At 49.9% G+C, this 20,902-nt stretch overlaps 1 protein-coding gene across 2 annotated transcripts in view; it reads left to right on the top strand.

Moving 5' to 3' along the window:
* CDCA2 (cell division cycle associated 2) overlaps positions 1 to 20,902 on the top strand; it is a 394,307-nt gene that overhangs the window by 37,155 nt on the left and 336,250 nt on the right. For both annotated transcript variants that reach the window (XM_086943530.1, XM_086943529.1), the window contains exon 3: positions 10,230 to 11,006. In XM_086943530.1, coding sequence (XP_086799656.1) covers positions 10,230 to 11,006 — 777 coding nt within the window. The remainder of the gene's footprint in view (positions 1 to 10,229; positions 11,007 to 20,902) is intronic.

The following is a 20,902-nucleotide window of genomic DNA, read 5'->3' as shown; positions in this document are numbered from 1 at the left end:
CATAGTTTCGTGCAAAACGGCTAGAGCAGCTATCACGTCCCGGGAAATGAACTCCTTTGTATGATGCGAGCATCTCAGCCCCACCTGCAGATCAGCCATCCGATCTGAACTCGGGTCATAAAGAAGTGCATCCGCCGCCATTTTGATCCAGCCGGCCCGTCCCTCTTCACCACACTCAGGGACTAGGCGTCACCATGAGGGCTCCACGGGACGTGCCTCCAGGGCAAACAAACTGTGGGCCAGGCCCCAGAAAGGAGAGCCACCCAAAGGCTAGAGTCCCTGCCGGTAGCCGCCCGCCTATTCCGGGGGTAGACCTTGGTTATGCCCGGGCAACAAAATTTGGGGATGGGGGGGGCAAGAGTCAAGCGCCCCCTCCGGTCCAATGCCTCCCCACTGCTCCTCAAGAGTCGCCAACAAGCGGACCGGGTCTTCACCGCCAGAAGCCGTCTTTCACGTCAACGGCACCCAACGGCAGGCTCCTCGTCTCCATCAACGGCCGTCGAGGCTACAGGCGTGGCCGGAGACCCCGCCGAGTCAACGCCCCGGTCTCGTAGCCGCTTAGGTCGCGGAGCAGACGGGGACTATTCAAAGGATCCGCTGCACACCGGAGCTCCGGGAATACGCGGTAGGTGTTCGTAGTACTTCTCCTATCAAAGTATGATCTCTCAGATCAGGATAAACGCCAGGATAGTCGCGTGGAGCGAAAGGGTTCACGGAGCCGAGCGACTATGCGGCCATTTCGAATGCCTGCTTGGCTCCTTCCCATGCTCATCCATTTTTGATCGAGCATCTTACCATTGGCGATTTTGCCAATAGGTACACGAGGATTTAGGATAGGGTGTGCCTTTTAGGGGGCCCATACCGTCCATCTCCTTGTTCATGGTCCTGATGAATACCGGGTGCTCACCCTTATGGTAGAAACATGTTGACCAACCCACCATTACACATGCAGAGATACCTTGGTCGTAACTTCCCTCCCAGTATCTCGCCACCCTTTTTTTAACATTGTCCAGTTGCTTTAAAATAAAATTCACATTTTTATAAGTTAAACCAGGACAATTTTTAACATTTCTTTTTTTGCACCTACATTCACAACCTGCTCCACTGTACTTCAGGTGTTGAAGCACACCCTGGTGATGCTAGGCCACCAGGGTGGACCCGGATGATGAAGCATGTCACCACTAGGTTGGTGAGTGAGGGGTTTCTTACAAAAGGATGAATCCTTTCCTTTTCTCATGGAAAACCCCCCTTTAGGAAACCTTCAGTTGTACTTCTGGTGGTACTCCTCTCCTTGTTTTACTCAGTCCTTGACCAGGGGAATAGGAGTATTCTCCGTTCACCGCGGGTGAACACCATCCCTTGCTCTCCCCCTTTTTTCCAGTATCCTGGCAGCGCACAGCTGCGAGAGCTCACGCAGAACTACTTTCTTCTGTAACACCACAGAGGACACACGCTACAGACATGGCGGAGAACCCAGGCTTATCTTTCTCAACAGAAGAAATAGACTCCATCATGAGCAACCTCAATGTATTTGCAGATGCCAATATCAGCAATACCATCTCACAAACTTCCGAGTGGGACAAACTGACGGAAATGAAACGAAACCGAATCAGAACCATACTGCTTGGGACTTTACTTAAAGAATACGTAACCAACAACATAGCCCCTAAGGGCCTACTAGTTATTAACGCCCCCCGCATTTTTCTGGATGACCCAGAGTTCAGGAAAGATTAGGCTCTCATCGCATGGCACTGTACACACGATTGGATTGCACTTATTCTCAAAACGGCTTTACGACTTCATGAGAAAATCCAAATAGAGATCCAGGTCACTGAAACCCAAATTAAAGCTAGCATCACAGGATATAAGAAGAAGTTGGATGACCTGAACAAAGAGATAAATGAATATAGAGATAATCTCACGCAACAAAAAGTACTCAAATTCCAGAAAAACCTCAAAAAATTCTCATTTGTGAAGGCATACCCGTATTCAGATCCAGACTACAAACCACTGCAGCACCAGACCCAGATTCAGACGCCTCAAGTAACACCTCCAATAGCTCAAACAGCAGTGGAGGATCCAACAATGGAACCCCAAGACAAAGACAGCGAGGCTCATATAGAGGACACTACCAATGGCCACAGTACAGCCATTCTCCTTTTCAAAACCCGTTCCAACAACCACAGCAATTCCCAGTGTACGGGTGGCAACCACCATTTCAACAGTTCCCTTTCCCACAAAACCAATTCCGTCCTCCTTTTCCCAACAGAGGCATGCGCGGAAAAGGACGCAACAAACAAGGGAACAACGTCCACTGGGAGGAGGAAGACACAGTGGTCAGCAAAACCGGGACCAACAAAGCAGGCCCAAGCAATGGGAGGAGTTAGTAACTAACCTATCATCCAGGGCACTCACTGAGACGGAATCAAGGGTCCTCAACAAGGGACTTGGCTTCGTCCCCACAGCAGCCCTGGATAAATTTAAACTACACAGCAAATTGGCGTCATTTTTTAGAAAACTCAAGCTAAAAGCTTTTTTCGAAAAAACGGACACCGACAAATCGGGAGAGATCATCAACGAAATAGGACAGAGACCACAGTCCACATTCGTACCACCTCCACATACTATCCCAGTGGAAATCAACACTTTTGAGCAGGCAGTGTTCAATGACATAGAATCCATGTCAGTCACCACGCTCTTCCACAACAATAGCAGAGCAGAGAACAATGCCATATCAGACCTAAAAAAAGACGACACCATAGTAATCAAACCAGCGGACAAAGGCGGAGGCTTTGTCCTAATGGACAAATCCGATTACAATGCAGAATCTAGACACCTACTAGGAAATGCTAGGAACTACCAACCACTCCAAACGGACCCGACAGAAGACCTACGTATTGAAATCATAAACTTGGTGGAAACAGCAGAAGCCGCAGGCCACATCTCAAAACAAGAAGCAGACTATTTGAGCAAAACTGAAGGCAAAATCCCGTATTTTTAAGTGGTTCCAAAAATGCACAAAGGCAAAATGCCTCCCCCTGGCAGACCGATCGTATCAGGCATAGGTTCACTACTACAACCCCTTTCCAGATTCTGCGATTTCTCTCTCAAAACCATAGTACAGGGAACATCCACATACCTGAAGGACACCAAGAGCCTACTAGTAACTCTTAGAGAAAATCAAAATGGTGGAAGACACCATCCTTATGAGCTTTGATATCGAAAGCCTCTATACCAATATACCACAGGATGCAACCATAAATGTTTTCAAGAAAACCTTGGAAGGTGCCACCTGGAACCACCGCACGCCTAAACAATTCATCATAGTGTGCAACCCTTGCCCTCAAGAAAAACTTTTTTGAATATCAAGGATTCCGTACCTCCAGATAGGAGGCATTTCGATGGGCACTTCGATGGGCAGTGTGTTTGCCCCCAGTGTAGCGGGGCTCTACGGGTTTGATTTTGAGCAAAAATATATTCTATCATCCGACAATCCCTATATTGACCACATCAAATTCTGGCAAAGATATATAGACTATGTTCTAACAATCTGGCAAGGCCCACAAAAGACATTAATGACGTTCATAACTTGGCTCAATAACTGCGACCCACACCTGCGATTCACACACAGCACAGACAAGGACAAAATGGTTTTCCTGGACATTGAATTCAAACCCACAGCCCAAAACAACTTAAGGTATGAGAGCTTTCACCCTCGCCCTGTTAGGGAAAACCTGCCCTATGGCCAATATGCGACTACGAAGGAATTGTAGCAAGCTGGCTGACTACAAAAACTAGGCGGAAGACCTCACTAAGAAACGTAGAAACCGTGGATACCCATCCAAAATCATCAACAAATGCCAGAAAAGAGCAAGAAACCAACCCAGGCAAGCCCTACTGGAGGAGAAAACTAAAAACAGCAAAACAATACCTCTCACTTGCGTCACTACCTACAACGCTATATATAAAATCAAGTAAGCAAAAGCATAAACAAGCATTGGTCCATACTCAATTCAGGCAACTTCAAATGGGACAAACCACTTTTTTCATACAAAAAAGCGCAAAGTCTCAAAAACAGCTTGGTAAATACCAGACCTAAGACTACAACGACCATCACCAACCCTAGCATCACACAGATTTGGGGGCTCCCACCCGTCACAGGACACTCAAGGTGTGGAGATTGCAGTGTATGCCATCTCACTGACAATACCAAGACCCTCAATTTTGAGGAAGGCAAAGTCTGGGAACAGAGATCACATACTAACTGCAACAGCAGTAACGTCATATACCTGATCAAATGCACATGTGGAAAACCCTACATAGGAATGACCACACGCTAGGTGAAGCAGCGCATTTGTGAACATCGAAGTACGATCCGATGTAAGAAAAATACAACCAGACTCACAGACCACTTCTTGACGGTACACCATACTCCTAACGACATGAAGTGGACAGTGATCGAACAAATCCAACCAGGTCCCAATGCACAAACTCGTCTCTTTGAAAAGGAACAACAATGGATTTATAGACTTTCGACCCACAAAATAGGCCTGAATGACAATATTCCGTGGGCGTCAGTCTTAAAGTAATATTTCTTCCTTGACCCCATGAACCATGCGCCAGTGACATTCGCTACTGATGGATGACACTCCATCTACATTCCATTCCTGATCTTCCAGTCCCATGTATCTTGATTACCAAGTACCACCTCTTTAAAATCTTCCACTAAAATATCCGCCCCATAATTGGGTGTCCCCTACACTTGCACCCCCCCCCCCCGACCACCCAAAACTTGGAGTGATCTATGCTTCTTTGCTTCATTTGGAATACTTTCCCAGGGCATAGTCATAGTTTTTGTTTATTTAATTTAATTACTTTGCTGCTCTGCATTTATCAAATCCTTCAGCAGATCCCTGCCTGCACACTCGCAGTGCTCGGCATTCTCTCATCACCATGGATACCCTCCAAGCTATCCACGTCATCTGCCGCTTTTCGGCTTTCCGTAGCCTCTCCCATGACCATGACGCCGTCACCACGTGACCGGGCCCCACCCGGAAGCAGCGTTTTCTTTATTACCGATCCCGACTCGCACAGCATTACTAGCCGAGCAGCGGATGGTAGAAGTATGTTATTGGCCGTACGCATCATCGGTGAACTCTAAGTAGACTGTACTCTTTCTTCCTACAGAACCCTTCACATCTAGTCTGGCATTTTACCGCGTACCATTACAAAACCGAGGCTGGCACTCACCTCGCCCCTCGGCGCTTAGCGGACCCGTCTCTCACTACCAGTGCATATTCCATATTATTACAGAATATGTTCTACAGCGTGATGAGCCTACCCCCTGCCCGCCGAAGCATTTGACAGCACTAAAAGAAGTAAGCCTTTCCCCCGTCATGCAGTATTTGTGTGCCTCTCTATGTTACATGTTTGTTAGTCTTTGTACGTTATCTATTTATATATACGGGCAAACTTTGCACTCCCATTTTCATGACCACCATAGTTGGGTAAACAGAATGAGATATTGCGCCGCTTTTTGTATTAACAAGACAGTTTGGGATTGCGATATAAATAAAAAAAATGCATGCGATAGAGCACGCACCTATTGATAAGTATACCTGTCCTGGCACTACAATAGGCCCTCCACGGACACCTGATTACCACGTTTTTGATCACAAGAAGCTTTCCTAATTACAGTGGCATGAAGTATGAAAGCACAGAGACACAGCGCGACGTAACAGGCTAGTAAGAATGATCACGCCTGAAAACTGTTTACTTTCTCTCTTCTCCACAGGTCTTTTACTCCTACTCATCCATTTTTGATCGAGCATCTTACCATTGGCGATTTTGCCAATAGGTACACAAGGATTTAGGATAGGGTGTGCCTTTTAGGGGGCCCATACCGTCCATCTCCTTGTTCATGGTCCTGATGAATACCGGGTACTCGCCCTTATGATAGAATGATGTTGACCAACCCACCATTACACATGTAGAGATACCTTGGTCGTAACTTCCCTCCCAGTATCTCGCCACCCTTTTTTAACATTGTCCAGTTGTTTTAAAATAAAATTCACATTTTTATAAGTTAAACCAGGACAATTTTTAACATTTCTTTTTTTGCACCTACATTCACAACCTGCTCCACTGTACTTCAGGTGTTGAAGCACACCCTGGTGACGCTAGGCCACCAGGGTGGACACCGATGATGAAGCATGTCACCACTAGGTTGGTGAGTGAGGGGTTTCTTACAAAAGGATGAATCCTTTCCTTTTCTCATGGAAACCCCCCCTTTAGGAAACCTTCAGTTTTACTTCTGGTGGTACTCCTCTCCTTGTTTTACTCAGTCCTTGACTCAGGGGAATAGGAGTATTCTCCGTTCACCGCGGGTGAACACCATCCCTTGCTCTCCCCCCTGTTTCCAGTAGACTGGCTATTTGACCCAGCAGTTCCAGATCCAGCTACATTGATCCTCGAGAAATTTCCTGGGGTGTTTCCTCAGACTGCGGGCAGCTCGGTAGGTTCTGTTTCAGAATGTCAATGGGTGGGAATCGATCAGTAAGCAGAGGATGGAGAGATGGAGCCCGTGAACTTGTCTAGCAATCCGGCTAGCAATTTTCCCCCGAATGAGTAACCACCATCGGGATTGAATCTTGAACCATCCCCTGAGAAAGTGGGGGTATGTGTAACCTCTCCAAATAATTAATAGCTTTTACTGCTTCCTCTTCTTCTGGTGTAGCTACCACGCATGAATTTGAGTGTACCAAAACTTGAGCAGCTCGAAGCTGAGTAGGCTTTTTTTGTAACCAATGGGAATTCTTTACAACTCTTCAGCTACAATTTTGTTGCCCCAAGATTTAGTTAATCAGTCTGCATCTTCGCTACGACGTTGGCACTTTTATTTTTTTTAATTTATTTATTGGCATTTCAGAGAGTAGGACAAAAATGAGAAAGCAAGAATTAACAAATCAAGGCATAGGCATATACATACAGAGTATGAGATCAAAGGCAAGTGTTATAAAATGACACATTTCCATTAACACCTTTAAAAATGTAGTCCACCTTAGCATAGCGACAATACTTTAAAATAATATAGTGTGGCATCGTTTCACCCTAGAGCCACCCCCTCCACTACAGATGATGTGACCCAGCCAGTGGTATTCCCTCTATGTCCCTGATATACTGTCTACCCTGAAAGGTATACAAGTTGCAGGCCCAAGTCACGACAAAATAGTCATTGCGTGCTAGCTGCTGTGTGGTCTAACCCTGCGGTCGTGGCCACATACTCCTCATCTGTTGCGTCCTGTGTAGGTCTCCTGCTCAGGAATAGGGACCAAAAGTTCTTAGGCCGCTTACGGGGGGCATTAATTCGCCATCTAATTCTGTCCGCGTACTGCAATATAGCATTTCCCTAGTCCATTGCTCTAAGGTAGGTGTTGGGCCCGCATCCAGGAAAGGGCAACACATCTCCTGGCCAGGAGGTAGGACATATCTACCAGTCGTCTGAGTTCCTTAAGGAGAGATTTGCTCTGAGCCTGAGGTGGTCAGGGCGTTTAGTTTTTGGTGCTTGTCAGCAGCTGGCTGCACCCGCCTGCTCTTCTGTTCATTGGTCGGGGGCTTATTGGTCTGCAGGAATCTTGTGAGATTACGTTCTTCTTCTCCCGCCTGCCTTTATTGCTGAGGCGCCTTTCTGTCATGTCTTTTGATTTCAAGCTGTGATAGGCTTGGCTGCCCTCTTCACTGGGTGCGTTTCATCGGTGGAGGGCTTTGCCTGTGTTTCTGCCTCTTCTTCTTGGAGTCTGTGGGTGGCTCTTCTTTCTCGTTATTCCTCTGCGTTGCCTGTACATCTGGGGCTTCTGGTGGAGATTCCTGGTTCCTTGTCAGGGCTTGGGGTGCACTGGTCCTTGCTTCCTCCTGCTTGATGAGGGTTGGGCCGCCTTCTTTTTGTCGTCATCACGCACTGCCTCTGGGGCCGGTGGTGTTCAGAGATGAGTTTCTCTTCTGCCTGGGGAGACTGGGCTATTCTCCCTGTCCCTGTGACTCGTCCCCTATTGGGGCCCTGTGTTTATCCAGGCTAGAGGTCCTCTCGCAGACCCTCCTCCCCCTTGGGTATGGCTAGGGTATCTATTCTACGTTAAGAAATCTGCGGCTAGTAGTCTCTATCAGTTGTACAAGTAACTTACCTTTGGTAACGATGTATCTGGTACAGATGATTCCAGACGCAGATGCCTTCACGACTCTCCCTTCCTCCCCGTTCTGCGAGGACCCTTCTTGGTCTTTTGCACTCACCTGCCTCCGGGTGGTGGTCTTCTGTGAGTGCCTTTTTCTTATTTCCTCCTTAGGGGGATGCTAGTCTGGTTGTTTGCTCCATTCCTTCTTTTCTGGTGATTGCTTGATGTATCATGGGTGCTTCTGCGCCCTTGCTCCCTGGTCTCCAGTGTAGGGGTTGCTCGTGCTATTCTTCCTTTCGCTGATTGCATCTCTGACTCCTCAGCAGTCCCGGGGATAAAGGTCCCTTGGCCGGGTCTTGACCTGTAGCTCTTTTAGGAGATGTCTCTTCCTGCTGGTGTTGTCTGGTGGTGAATTGTCATTCCTCTTAGGTTCTGGCCTTTGTGTCCTTCCCTGTTCTAGGCTGTGGTTGCAAACTTCTACGTCTGCTGTGCAATTTTTCACATGCTTTCTGCCCCCAGGGAGGCTGTCGTATTTGTTTGCAGGCTTGCTTTGCAGTAGCTGTGCTCTGTTCTTTCATTCCATGACTTTTGGTGCCATAGTGCCTGGCACTATACTGGATGGTGCTGTTCCTCAACATTCGTTTCTTCCCTTTCTGTGTATCTGATTTTTTAAGCACACTGTTCCCATATTCTCACAGTTTTTGTTTGTGATGGCTGTGCGTTGTGACGCGGAAAAGTTCTCTGACGAAAACTTACTTAGGCGCGCCGGGGTGGGACTTAAGTATCCTCGCTGAAGTCGCGGACGACGTCGGGGCGGAGTCACGTGGTGCTGTCCCCCCGGCGCCCAGGGATGCTGTGGCAAAAAAGTTTCATGATCTCACGCCTGGGGATAATTTTGCTTTTAAGGAATCTGCAGCTAGAATCATCTCTACCTGATACATCGATACCGAAGGTAAGTAGCTCATACTTCATAGCTCTAGTGAACAACAATGTCAATTAAATATCTTGTTTATTACGGTAAAAAAAATAAACCATTGTCAATTTCATACATTAAACACCACCCATATTATTTACTTCTCATCCCTTTATTTGTAAGAATGCAATATGCAAAAATGTGGCCACATAACTAAAGTTTTCTTTGTTTTGTTGGATTGAGACAGTTACCTTATCTTCATGTAGAGTATGTTTTTATTAGAAAATGCTCCAGTCTTTCCCTATTATGGTTTAGACACCAGAAATGGTTAAAATATGCTTAGAGCATATCTGACATCAATAACGTTTTTGAAACATTGCTATTGACCAGCCAATGGTAGTAAAGTGGCTTAATGCAGAAAAGAATAAAGTAAAATACTTAAAGATTTGTGTAACTACTTCTTTTTTTTGGGTCGCGTATTGGTCTTTGGGGATCCCAGGGTGATAGAATATGTCAAAAACAGGAAAATACCAATGCTGGAAAAGTAACTCTGGGCTTTAAACCTTCAAACAAAATATCTCTGATTAGACAGACCTGTGCTATAACCGCCCTATGATCATAGGAAATACCAAAAAGAGACCTGCAGATCTGCTCACAGCCGCCAGCTTACTGACTGAAAACTATAAATGCCAAGTCAGTCTTGTACCTCCTTATCCATCACACTGCTAAGCGTTGCGTCCTATAACACAATAACTGCATCTTGGTGGTGATCCCGCACAACATGGAAACCCTTCCCTCATAGAATCAAGCACAGACCACACGCTTCGACCACACACCCTAAACTACGTAGCATGCGGCACCTGTAGGTAAGCGCTTCAGAGCCCCACCTAGGGTTGGTAAGTGGTATATAAATGTTGCAAAGCAATACAATGTGGACGTTTTACTTTATACTTTTTTGTTGTTGTAATAATATATCATCTAGTAACAGAAGATAACATTGACACAACTGTTTATTTCTATGTATAAAACTGCCGAACATAGTTTTAAGTTTGTTTTTTCATACAAACTCTTTAAGTGTAATGTATCAATGTTATTACCAGAGCTTCACAAGTTGCATTCGTAAACGTATTGTTCTTTTATTTCTTAAGCAAAACCATGTCAAGCCAGACCCAAGAAGAAGGTGTTAAAACAATGGACCGTTTTTGATGTTGAGAGCCCTCATCAGAAAATCGTTAATTCAAAACTGCTAAACTGGAGCATGCCATTGTCTTCATCTCAGACTATGAAAGACACCGTGTTTCAGGAACCTTGGAAACCAACTCCTGTGATTTTCAGTATTTCTGGACAAACTCCCAAAAGTTTGAAAGAAATGAAAGAAAACATTGAAAATGAACCTATTGTATCTAAAGAGGCTTGTGGTAACCAGCGTGATGTAAGACTCAAGTCTTGTCGGAGAAGCATTCATGGTCTGGATTTACACAGACATACTGGCCGTGAATCTGGCACCAACAATAAAAAAGGAAAGTTTGAAAATGTTGTGGATCAGCCTGCTCAAAAGACCTCTAACATCCTTGAGGCCAATGAGTCTTCTCACGGTTTGCTCAATGATTATACTAAAGACATTGAAAACCACTTCAGTGAAGATCAATCTTGCTTCCCTGACTTAAGCAATCTTTCCCCCAACATGTGCTTTATAGCTTCTAAGACTCCACCTACTAACCATAACCGAAGTTTACCTATAGCAAACACATCTTTCATAGACCCGGAGACGCTCCCCACTTCAGCAGACAAGAGCATTTCTGACAAAGATTTGGAAAGACCTGTGACCAATGATTCAAATATTCTGAAGACTCCTATTAACTTTTCTACTGTTACTGTATCGGAACTTGGTATTTCCCCAGAAACATTCACTTTTAAATCTTCAGGTAAGGGCAATATAATTCCTCTTTATTTGCCTTAATTCGTTAATTTTGATTTAATGTGTTCTTTTCTATAATCTCTCTGTACCAGCTACAGGACCCACATTGCATTTCTTATAAAAGGCATCCTTTGAATGTCTAGTAGTCGTACTGTGGAAATGCGTGTTAGTGACCCACCTGTTTATTTTTATTTATTTTTTTGTCTATGGCTAAAATTGCAAAACATCATTTTAGTTTTGTTTCTTAATGGGAAAGCATGAAGAAAGGAGGACGTGTGTTAGTGACACTCTAGTTATGGTTGCGCCTGTTAGTTCATAGTTTATTTGATCAGTCATAACTCTGAAACTGTTAGATAAATTCACACAGCACCACCGTAAAAAGTATACACTCAGTTTAAAATAGATGCTAAAAGTTTTGTGCAGATTGATCATGGGAGCTGTGGAGTTTGTGGGATTCTTGGAGGGTGTTGAATAAGTGTTTCCCCCAAAAGTTTAATTTCCCTTTCTCAGTCCCATAGGATTCTCTACTCTATACTGCACGTGGAACTGCTCAACAGACTAAGAAGGAGCTTTACATGAAGATAGTTTGCCCGCTTTGCTTGGTTTTGGGCAATTGCATTCTATAGTTTGTACCCTACTCTGGGATTTATTTTTATATATTTGAAAGTTGGGGTTAACAGCTGGGTCTTATACCAAAATTTGATTCTGAAGTTGAAATCTTCCAGAAGCGCTAGTAATGTATGCAGCATTCAGTAATGCATGGCAGCATTAGCTGGAGAAGTGTAACCAAAGACATGATTAAATAAGAATCTACAGGTTTCCTTATTAGTACAATTAAAAGCTGAAGAATATGATCTCTAAATACATCTGAAACAGCTGAAGGACTCTACGCCCCATGCACTCCTCTGCCCCATTCTACGCCACTCTACGCCATTGCACTGTACGCCACTGCAGTCTGGCCACTCTACGCCATTGCACTGTACGCCACTGCAGTCTACTCTGCACCACTGTACTCTGTGCCACTGCACTTCACACCAGTCTCCTCTTCACCACTGTACTCTGTGCCACTGCTCGTCACACCAGTCTCCTCTGTACCACTGAACTCTGTGCCACTGCACTTCACACCAGTCTCCTCTGCACCACTGCACTTCACACCAGTCTCCTCTGCACCACTGTATTCTGTACCACTGCACTATGGGTCACTCTACTATACTCCACACTGACACTCCACTCTATGGTTCTCTACTCTGTTAAACTCTGCTCCACTGACACTCTATGAGCTTCTTCAACACTACTAAACTGTACAACGCTCTAGGCATCTCCCTCTGTGGCATTCCATTCCTCTTTACGTCACTCTTTTCTATGACACATTACTCCTCTCCATGCAACTCCACTCTGACTCTCTATCGCACTCTGCTCTGGCACTCTACGCCACACCACTCGGATACTTAGCTCTACAACTCTCTACTCCACTCTGTGCCACTCAACTCCACTCTATGCCAGACTACTCTGCGCCACTCTACGCAACACCCTCTTTGCCACTCCACAATACCCTACTCAACTCTGAAACTGTACTCCACTCTGTGACACTCCACTCTATGCCCTTCCACTCTGCAACACTTAACTCCCTCCATGGCACTCCACAACAGTGTGCGCTACTGCATGACACTCCACGCCACTCAACTCTATAGTGCGCCACTCCACGACGCTCCATAACACACTACTCTACTTCACGGTACTCTACTTTTCCCCATTCACTTTTAGCCATGCTGAACAGCAACCACTCTGGTGTACAACATTGCTAAAACATTGCCTATTAGCTTTGCCAATACTTTTATTGCTTAGCAGCTCTCCGGTTCACAACTCATTTGTTTTCGTGTCTGTGCCTTATCAGGTAATCTGCAGCAGAGCCTTAGTTTGGAAGGGGTTGGACCCCAGGTGGTGCTGTTTCCTCCACTCCAAACCCTTGCAGGCTGGTGAAAATGTCTTAAACATTGCCCTTTGTTTTAGTAAAGTGTTAATGTGCAGTGATTAGCAGTTGGTTGGCAATATCTGTAGTTAAAATGTCCTGGCCCTCTGCCTTTACCTGATAAATATTTCCTTGCCATGCTTTTCAAAACCATTTAGGTCCTTCGGTGGCAGTGGCCACATTATAATCTTAAAGCACGAGGATATGTGAAGCGCAAGAAAGACCAGTGCGATTTGGCGCAGGTATAAAAACTTTTTAGCATTCATACCAAAAAGAGAAAAACGTTTACCCCCAAAGAAAATATACCGAATTACATTAGAGGTCTGGGGTAGAAAAAAGGCAAACAAATAAAAGTTCCATTTTATTTTAATTTGTATTCTTCTGCGGTATCCGCCAGCTGCTCCTGATTGTTTTTCCACGCCAGCCTGTTGCTCTCTGTAGTTTGCAGTCTGGCTTTTATTACAGATATTGGAGTCACAATTTTCTTTTTTTCATGCATTGCTCTATTGTTAAAAGGCAAGTTCTGGCTGAAGGTGTCACACATAACAGGGAGCCACTCAGCAAAACATTTTCAAAATATTACTTTTATGAGAGTTCACTCTTTGGCACTTTGAATGCTTGTTTTAATGCATGATGCAGTAGATTTGCCCTTATTTAATTGAAAGGCACATTTCAAGCTTCATTAATGCCCAATATAGAAGTTGCATGACAGCAGTGAAAGCTTCCCTAACACCAATAATAGGTCTGCAATAGGGGCCGGCAGCAGGATTAGCACTAGGTTTCATCTCACGAGGATGAGGGCTAGTACAGCAGAAGTGCATGATTATCTCCCTCACAGAATAAGTATAACACAAGCATCATTTGTGCAAGTTTGCGTCCCTTGCTCAAGTTTCCTTTTTCTGCAGAAAAGGTAAAGCAGAGCAGCAACACCTAAAGTGTTCCCTCTCACTGAGAAAAAACATAGCGGCAGTAGTGTAGACTTCCTGCCTTCAAGAACACACAGGTGCTTACTTACAAGCATATTTTGGTGTGGAGCTGCGATTTCAGACAATTTTCCTGCACCAAAATCCTCAAACTACAAGTTTTGTCCACGAAATGTTTATCTGATAGAGCATATTAGCCGCAGATTTCTTAACGTAGAATTATCCCCAGGAGTGAGACGGGATCCGGAATTTTTTTTGCCACAGAATCCCTGCGTGCCGGGGGACCGCATGACGCGACTCCGCACCTGGCGTTGTCCGCCTACGTGAGGTCACATAAGTCCCACCCTGTCACGCCTACGTCAGTTTTTTCTTTTTCCAAATACAACGCGGATCCTTTTCGTGCTCTGGGCCTGTTCAGGCCTTTTCCTTTCACTTATCGCGTGGTTGTGGGAACAGTGTGCGAATGCCTTCGGGCTTTAAGACGTGCTTGTCTTGTGCGCTCCAGATGTCGGTAACCGACCCTCACCCCATCTGCATGTGGTGTTTGGGGGAACACCACGACTCCACTGATTGTGAGACGTGCCAGCAGATGAAACCGAAGTTCCGGCGGGATTGCTGGATGAAACTTTTCTCAGCTCGCATGTCCAGGTCGGCGTCGTCCCCATGCCCGGCCCCTGCAGAGGGTTTTCGGAACAGTCGCCTCCGTCTTCGACATTGTCATTCTCCCAGGCCGCAAGAGCGTTGCTCTCCTATCGGTAAGTGTCGCAGCTTGTCCCCGAGGGTTGGTTTCCGGCCTGTCAGGGGCGTGGGCTCTACGCGGGTGGTGCGGCCCTTGTCGTCCCCCTATCTGCCGTTTCCCAGCGTGGGGGCGGCTAGAGCCCGATGGAAACATATACGGCGGCTTTGCAGGCCTCGCTGGCTTCTCCTCCTCCACCTCTTGGGACGTCAGCGGATCCCTTGCAGTGTGCAGGGCCCTCCGCGGCGTCGCCGGTGGCTCTGGCCCGACTAGTTCAGATCCAGGTTCGAAAGATGTGGTGCTGTTGGGGTTCGGAAGATGTGGTGCTGTTGGGGTGGGGCCCTTCAGGGGTCCCTCCTTCGGACCACGGTGCCTCTGCTTCGCCGCAAACTCCCACGGGAGTCCCTGTGGTGTCACGGGAGGTCGCCGGGGGTCGGGTCGCACCCCGAGCCCCCCTCGGCCCTCTGGACAGGTGGCGGCCTTAGGCGAGGTGCTGCCACTTTGGTGCCGGTGACTGCTGGCCCTGGCGGTGCCTCAGGGGCTGGCGGAGGGCCCTTCTCGTTCCGTCACGGGCCGAGGCAGGCGGAGGACCCCTCGTCCCTCCACGCAGGTGGCTGCCTCTTCTGAGGTCAAGTCGATGCCTTTCCGGTGCCGTTCCCTCACTGCTCCAGCCCAGCCCCGGTCACCTGCGCCATGCGCTGTGGCGGCGGTCATTCTGGTGTCTCCCCTGGCGCCGGACAACGACTAAGTCCTGCCTCAGATTGCGGACTCTACGGCGCCAGGCCGACGCCTGGTCGTTGACTCGTCTATGGACGCCTCCTCTTCTCAAGAGGTCTTGCTGGTTTCGTCCTTGCCGGAGACGGGCCGCCGCGTTGTGGCTTTTTCCCAGGCGTTGTCTACGGACCGCTGTACGCCGTCACCGTGGTCTTCGCCTGATGCACAGCAGGTCTACATTCGCTGGTCCCTCTTCCTCCTTTTCAAACCTGGCCCTTCCTTCCTCCAGTTGGCTTGGGGGGGACGGCCGCCTTAGTTTGCAGCAGTCGCCTACTGAGGAGCAGCTTTCCCCACCGCGGGGCCTTATGGAGGCGGGTGCGTCCTTTACTCGCACAGTTTCCACGGCTGTGGGAATTTTGCGCATGGGCGATCCAGCTTTCCATTACCCCGCAGATCATCTTCTGGAGGTTTTCCATCAGGGCTCTGGAAGTAGGGAGCTGTTGCTTCCCTTCGAGGGTTCGCTCCATTCTTCTCTTTTGGGGATTTGGGGCTGTCCCGCCATAGGGAACCGGTGCCCCAACATCTTCTGCACCGCCACCATCTGGTGATCCGGTGTGTCTTTCCCTCCACCCCTCTACTGGAGACCTTCTTTTGCAAAATGCCTTTCCCTCACTGCCGCCGCTGTTGTCTTCCCCTGTCGCGGGAGGCCTGCTGACTACTGGACTCCTGGGGGCGTTATGTGTTTGCCTCAACCAGTGCGGGTCTGCGGGCCCTTAACACTCTGTGTGTTTTGGCTATGGCCACTTCTTGCTAGTGCGACTCGGGGAGTCCCTTATGTCTGCTGCTTCGCATGAGGGTGCCTGTGTTGATTTGTGGCACCTTGTATTGGATGGCAGAGAGCTGGCTGCATTTATTCTTCGCTCCGCTCTGGACATCTCGGAGGTGCTTGGTCGTGCGATGGCTGCTTCAGTCGTGCTACGTCGCCATGCCTGGCTTCCGGACAGTGTGTTCACGCAGAACGTTCGAGAACGGCTGGTGGACATTCCTTTCGATGGTGCCCTTTTGTTCCACGCCCCTGCGGATTCGGCCATTCAGAGGTTCTTGGCGTAGCTTCGGCCTCCTCCCCCTTCCTCCCCTTAGTGACCTGTGAGTTGATCTGGTTTTTGGGAGGTGTTCTTCCGTTGGGGTGGGTCGCCCCAGTTGTGTGTTCTGTGTGCTTCAAGTGCATTTGAGTCCTCCGTGTTGGGGCTCTGGTTCTGTTGGCTGCTGGCCGGCCCTTCTTGACTGTGTGTTTTTGCTTTGGGTTTTCTAACCCATGCTGGCCCTGATACTAGGCCTTTGGTTTCTTTCTCTTTGGCTGCTTGACAAGCCTTCTGTGGGTTTTGCCTCAGGTCTTTACTTTTGTCCTCTGCAGAAGTTTTTTCCTAAGAGGGTTCCCATGTCTAGGGATGTAACATGCCCTATGTGGGGTAGTGGTAGCTATTAAATTGCTCTGTCATGTGCTGGGGAGCGGTGGTCGCCTTTGCGCCTCTGCTCTCCGTGGCGTTACGGTATGTTGCAGGTGCAATCCTCTTGCTGATGGCGTGAGTCGTGCCCAGGGGTGTCCTTCTGCGAGGTCGCTGCGCTATTTGCCTGGTCTGGCCTGCTGTCTAGCGTCATGGCTCTGTCTGGTCCCACTTCCTTTTGGGCCGTGTATGCGGACCCCTCTCTGGGGCGTGTCCGGGCCCTTCTTGGCCTTCCTGCTCTCTGTCTTCGGCTGGCACCTGACTTGCCCTGAGTGCCTCCTTCCGTGGTGTTCTCTGCGTCTGGCTGTGCTTGTCGGTGCGACCTACTCTTTTTCGGCACCATTGTGCCTTCTTTGCGGGACAGTCATCCTTGCCTTGTCCGCTTCTTCCAGTCCAGTGGGCCCTGTCTTCAGTCTACCTCTCCTCCCTGGGAGGATGTGATGGTTCTCGAGTTCCTTGTAACTCTTTCGGGCGCAGTCTGCCCCTGCGGAGCATTGGACGGTTCTTCCTGGGCGGCCTCGGGCTACCCTTTCTGCTTCCTTCTGCTTATTGCTGATGCCACCGTTCTGTCTGGTCTATTGCCTTCTGGATGTGATAGGCCCGGCTGCCCTCTTCACTGGGTGTGTTCCCGGTGGGGGGGCTTCCGTTTGGTCTACCTCTTCTCCTTGGAGTCGCTAGGTTGCTCTTCTTCCTTGTTTTTTTTTCAAAGTTTTATATAGCGCGAACAAGATCTTCGCAGATATCAGAGCGCCTCACATAGAGGGGTACATGAGGGAACATGGTCAAACAAGTAAATCAATAGATCACACAGTACAAATAGGTGGCTGCAAAGCCAATCCTGTGAGTAATAAGACAACTCATACAAATAAGTAAAGGGGTCAAACATGTAGTACAGATCGGTGCAGGGTGTTAACAGAGTTCGAGATAGTTGCTCCTCTTCATTGCCTGGGCCTTGGGTGGAGCTTCTTTTTACGCTGTATGTCGATGGGGTGCTCTAGCCTCCTTTCGCCTTGCCGTTGTTTCTCCTGCTGAGTAAGGACGGGCTTCCTCTTTCTTGGTTTTCCTGAGTCCCCTTTGGGGTCGGTGGTATTCTGGATGAGGGAATTCCCCTTGCCTGGGGAGACAGGGCTCTTCACCCTGTCTGTTGGGCTCGTCCTCTGTGGGACCCTCTGTTGTGTCCAGATGGGTGAGGTCCCTTCGCTGACCCTCCTCACCTCTGGGTAAGGCTAGGGTATCTATTCTACGTTAAGGAATCTGAGGCTAGTAGTCTCTATCAGATGTACAAGTTACTTACCTTCGGTAACGATGTATCTGGTAGAAACGATTCAAGCTGCAGATTTCTTCACTACCCACCCTTCCTCCCCGTTCTGCGAGGACCTTTGGTTTGGTGTTCTGCACTCTCCTCCCATTGGGGGCTATGTCCATTGAAGGATGGGTTTTTATGTCCTTCTGCGCCTTTGCGCTCAGGTTGTTCCAGGCAGGGGCCTTCCGTAACCCCCCTCCCCATCCCCCTTTTCATTATTAGGGGTTCTGGCCCCTCTGCTATACTCTAGATCTGAAAGAAACACGTTAGTGTTAGATTCCTTACCTTAGAATATCCCCAGGCGTCAGTCTGGATCCGGAAACTTTTGCGTAGCAGTACCCCTGCGCGTTGGTAGGCGTCGTCTGCAGGCGTCCCCTGCGGCTCCGCGTCTGTCGTCGGCGTCGTGCGCCGTGATGACGTCGCTGGAGTACATAGACGCCGCCTCCGCGCGCTGACGTCAGTTCTTCTTTTTTCCGCGCCAGTGGACGCAGATCTGAAGAGCAGTACTCCGGTCTTTGACCAAGTTTTTCGATTGTTTTTTCCTCTACTGTGCCTGATAGGATGCCTGGGTTTAAGAATTGCGATGACTGTGAGCGCACGATGTCGGTCACAGACCATCACCGCCTCTGCCTCCGGTGTCTGGGCCCTGACCACGACGTGGACTCCTGCGTCGACTGCCGGGCCCTTACCAACAAGGCTAGGCGGGAGCGGTCCCGCAAGCTACTGGAGCTCCGGGTGTCGGCCCCACGTCGGGACCGGGAGCGGTCCCGGTCCGGCTGGAGGTCGAGAGAGCGTTCGAGGGAGCGGTCGCGGAGCCGCGCCGGGCGCTCCGGAAGTCGACACCACTCGTCAGGCTCGTCAGGTAAGAAGCACAAGAAGTCGGGGCGTCGTCATCGTACCCCCGACTCCCCCCGACGCTCGCGCGATGCGGCCGGGGGCTCGGGTGACCCCAACCCCGCGGCTCCGCGAGAGTCGCCGGCGCGGCCTGCCTCATACCCTCCGGTCCCTGGGCATGGCGCGACGCCTGAGGAGATCGAGGCGTTCCTCATGGCCATGAGGGCGCTCGCTTCTCCGACGGGGCCTACGGCGCCTTCGGGCCCAGTGCTACCGTCTGGGGGCCCTAGCGGTTCGGGTGTCCCTGCCTCGGCGCCGTCGGGTGCTCCGGCCCCGGCGCCGCCGACGGCTCCGGCGCCGCAGGGGCCTTCGGGATCGGCGCCGGCTGGTCTTCCGGCCTCCCCGGCGCCGTTGCCATCGGGGTTGCCCCCGACGCCGCCCCCGCGCGGCGCCGGTTCTCCGCTGCCGGTTCCGGCCGGCGGTGGGGTTCCGACGCCGGCTCCGGGCGGCGCCGTCCCCTTACCTTCTCCGACGCCGGACACGGTGCCGGACGGGCGTCGCACGACGCCGGTCCCGGCGCCGATGGGGCCCATGAACCCCGAGGAGCCGGTCTTCATCATTGACTCCGAATACGGAGAGGATGAGGAGTACGGTGAAGGTTGGGAGGGGTCCGAGGACCCTCTGGCTCGCGAGTGCCAGTATGACCCGGACTGGACAGGTGACTTGGGGGAGGCCAGTGGGTTGGACGACTCTCCTAACCCTGGTTTGATCTCTCCTCCAACCGTGGCATCGGTGGAGGGAGCTGCCTATTCTGTGGTGCTGATGAGGGCTGCCAAGGCCTTACACCTTGAGCTCCCCGTCGCGGCCGTGAGGCCTAACATCCTCACCGAGGTCTTCAAACCGCAGTCATGCCCATTGGAGCCACTGCTGCCGTTTAATGAAGCCTTGTCTGACGTTCTGTTGGGCACGTGGTCCAGGCCCGCTTCAGGTGCGCCTGTTGATCGGAACGTGGCCAGGCGCCACCGTCCTTGTCCGGACGACCCCAAGTACCTGTCTACCCACCCCACTCCTGAGAGTCTGGTGATCCAGGCCTCGACCTCCCAGTCCGCATTCCCGTCGGCCCCGCCCGACCGGGAATCCAAGAGGTATGACCAGTTTGGCAAAAAGGTCTTCTCGTCCATTAGTTTGGGCCTGCGGTCTTGCAACACCGCCTGCCTCTTGGGCCGCTACACCCACTCTGTGTGGGATACGGTCGCGGAGCTGCTGCCAGAATGCCCCATGGAGTTGCGGGCAAAGCTCGGTCAGGCTGTGGCTGAGGGCCGAGATGCAGCGAAATATTCAATTCGGTGTGGTCTTGATACGACCGACTCGCTGGGCAGGGCTATGTCTACGACGGTGGCGATTCGTTGCCACGCCTGGCTGAGATCCGCCAATTTTTCGGCTGATGTCCAGAATACCCTGATGGACATGCCGTTTGATGGCTGTCACCTGTTCGGTGACAAAGCGGACCACGCGCTGGAACGCTTCAAGGACTCCAGGGTCACGGCCAAGTCCTTGGGTCTCTCGACCCAGCGTCAGCAAACGGGTTCGTTTCGTCCCTTTCGTGGCCAAGGAAGGGGCGCCCCCACACGTGCTGCCAGCCACGCGCCGCAACAATCCTTTCAACGCGGTGGCGGCCGTGGAAACCGCCGTGGCGGCGGTCGGGGACAACGGCGGGGTCAGACCACACCTTCCCCCGCAGCATCTACCCCAAAATCCTCCTAGTCCGTGCTTTCGGCCCCATGTGACGCCAGTGGGTGGCAGGGTTCGCCATCACCACGCTCACTGGCGCACGATCACTTCGGACAGGTGGGTGCTGCAAATCGTCCGAAGGGGCTACTCCCTCCCCTTCGAGACCTCTCCTCCAGCCATGCCACCGC

Source organism: Lissotriton vulgaris, chromosome 11, assembly GCF_964263255.1.
Source record: "Lissotriton vulgaris chromosome 11, aLisVul1.2, whole genome shotgun sequence".
Lineage (NCBI taxonomy): Eukaryota > Metazoa > Chordata > Amphibia > Caudata > Salamandridae > Lissotriton > Lissotriton vulgaris.
This window is presented reverse-complemented; position numbering and strand designations above follow the sequence as displayed.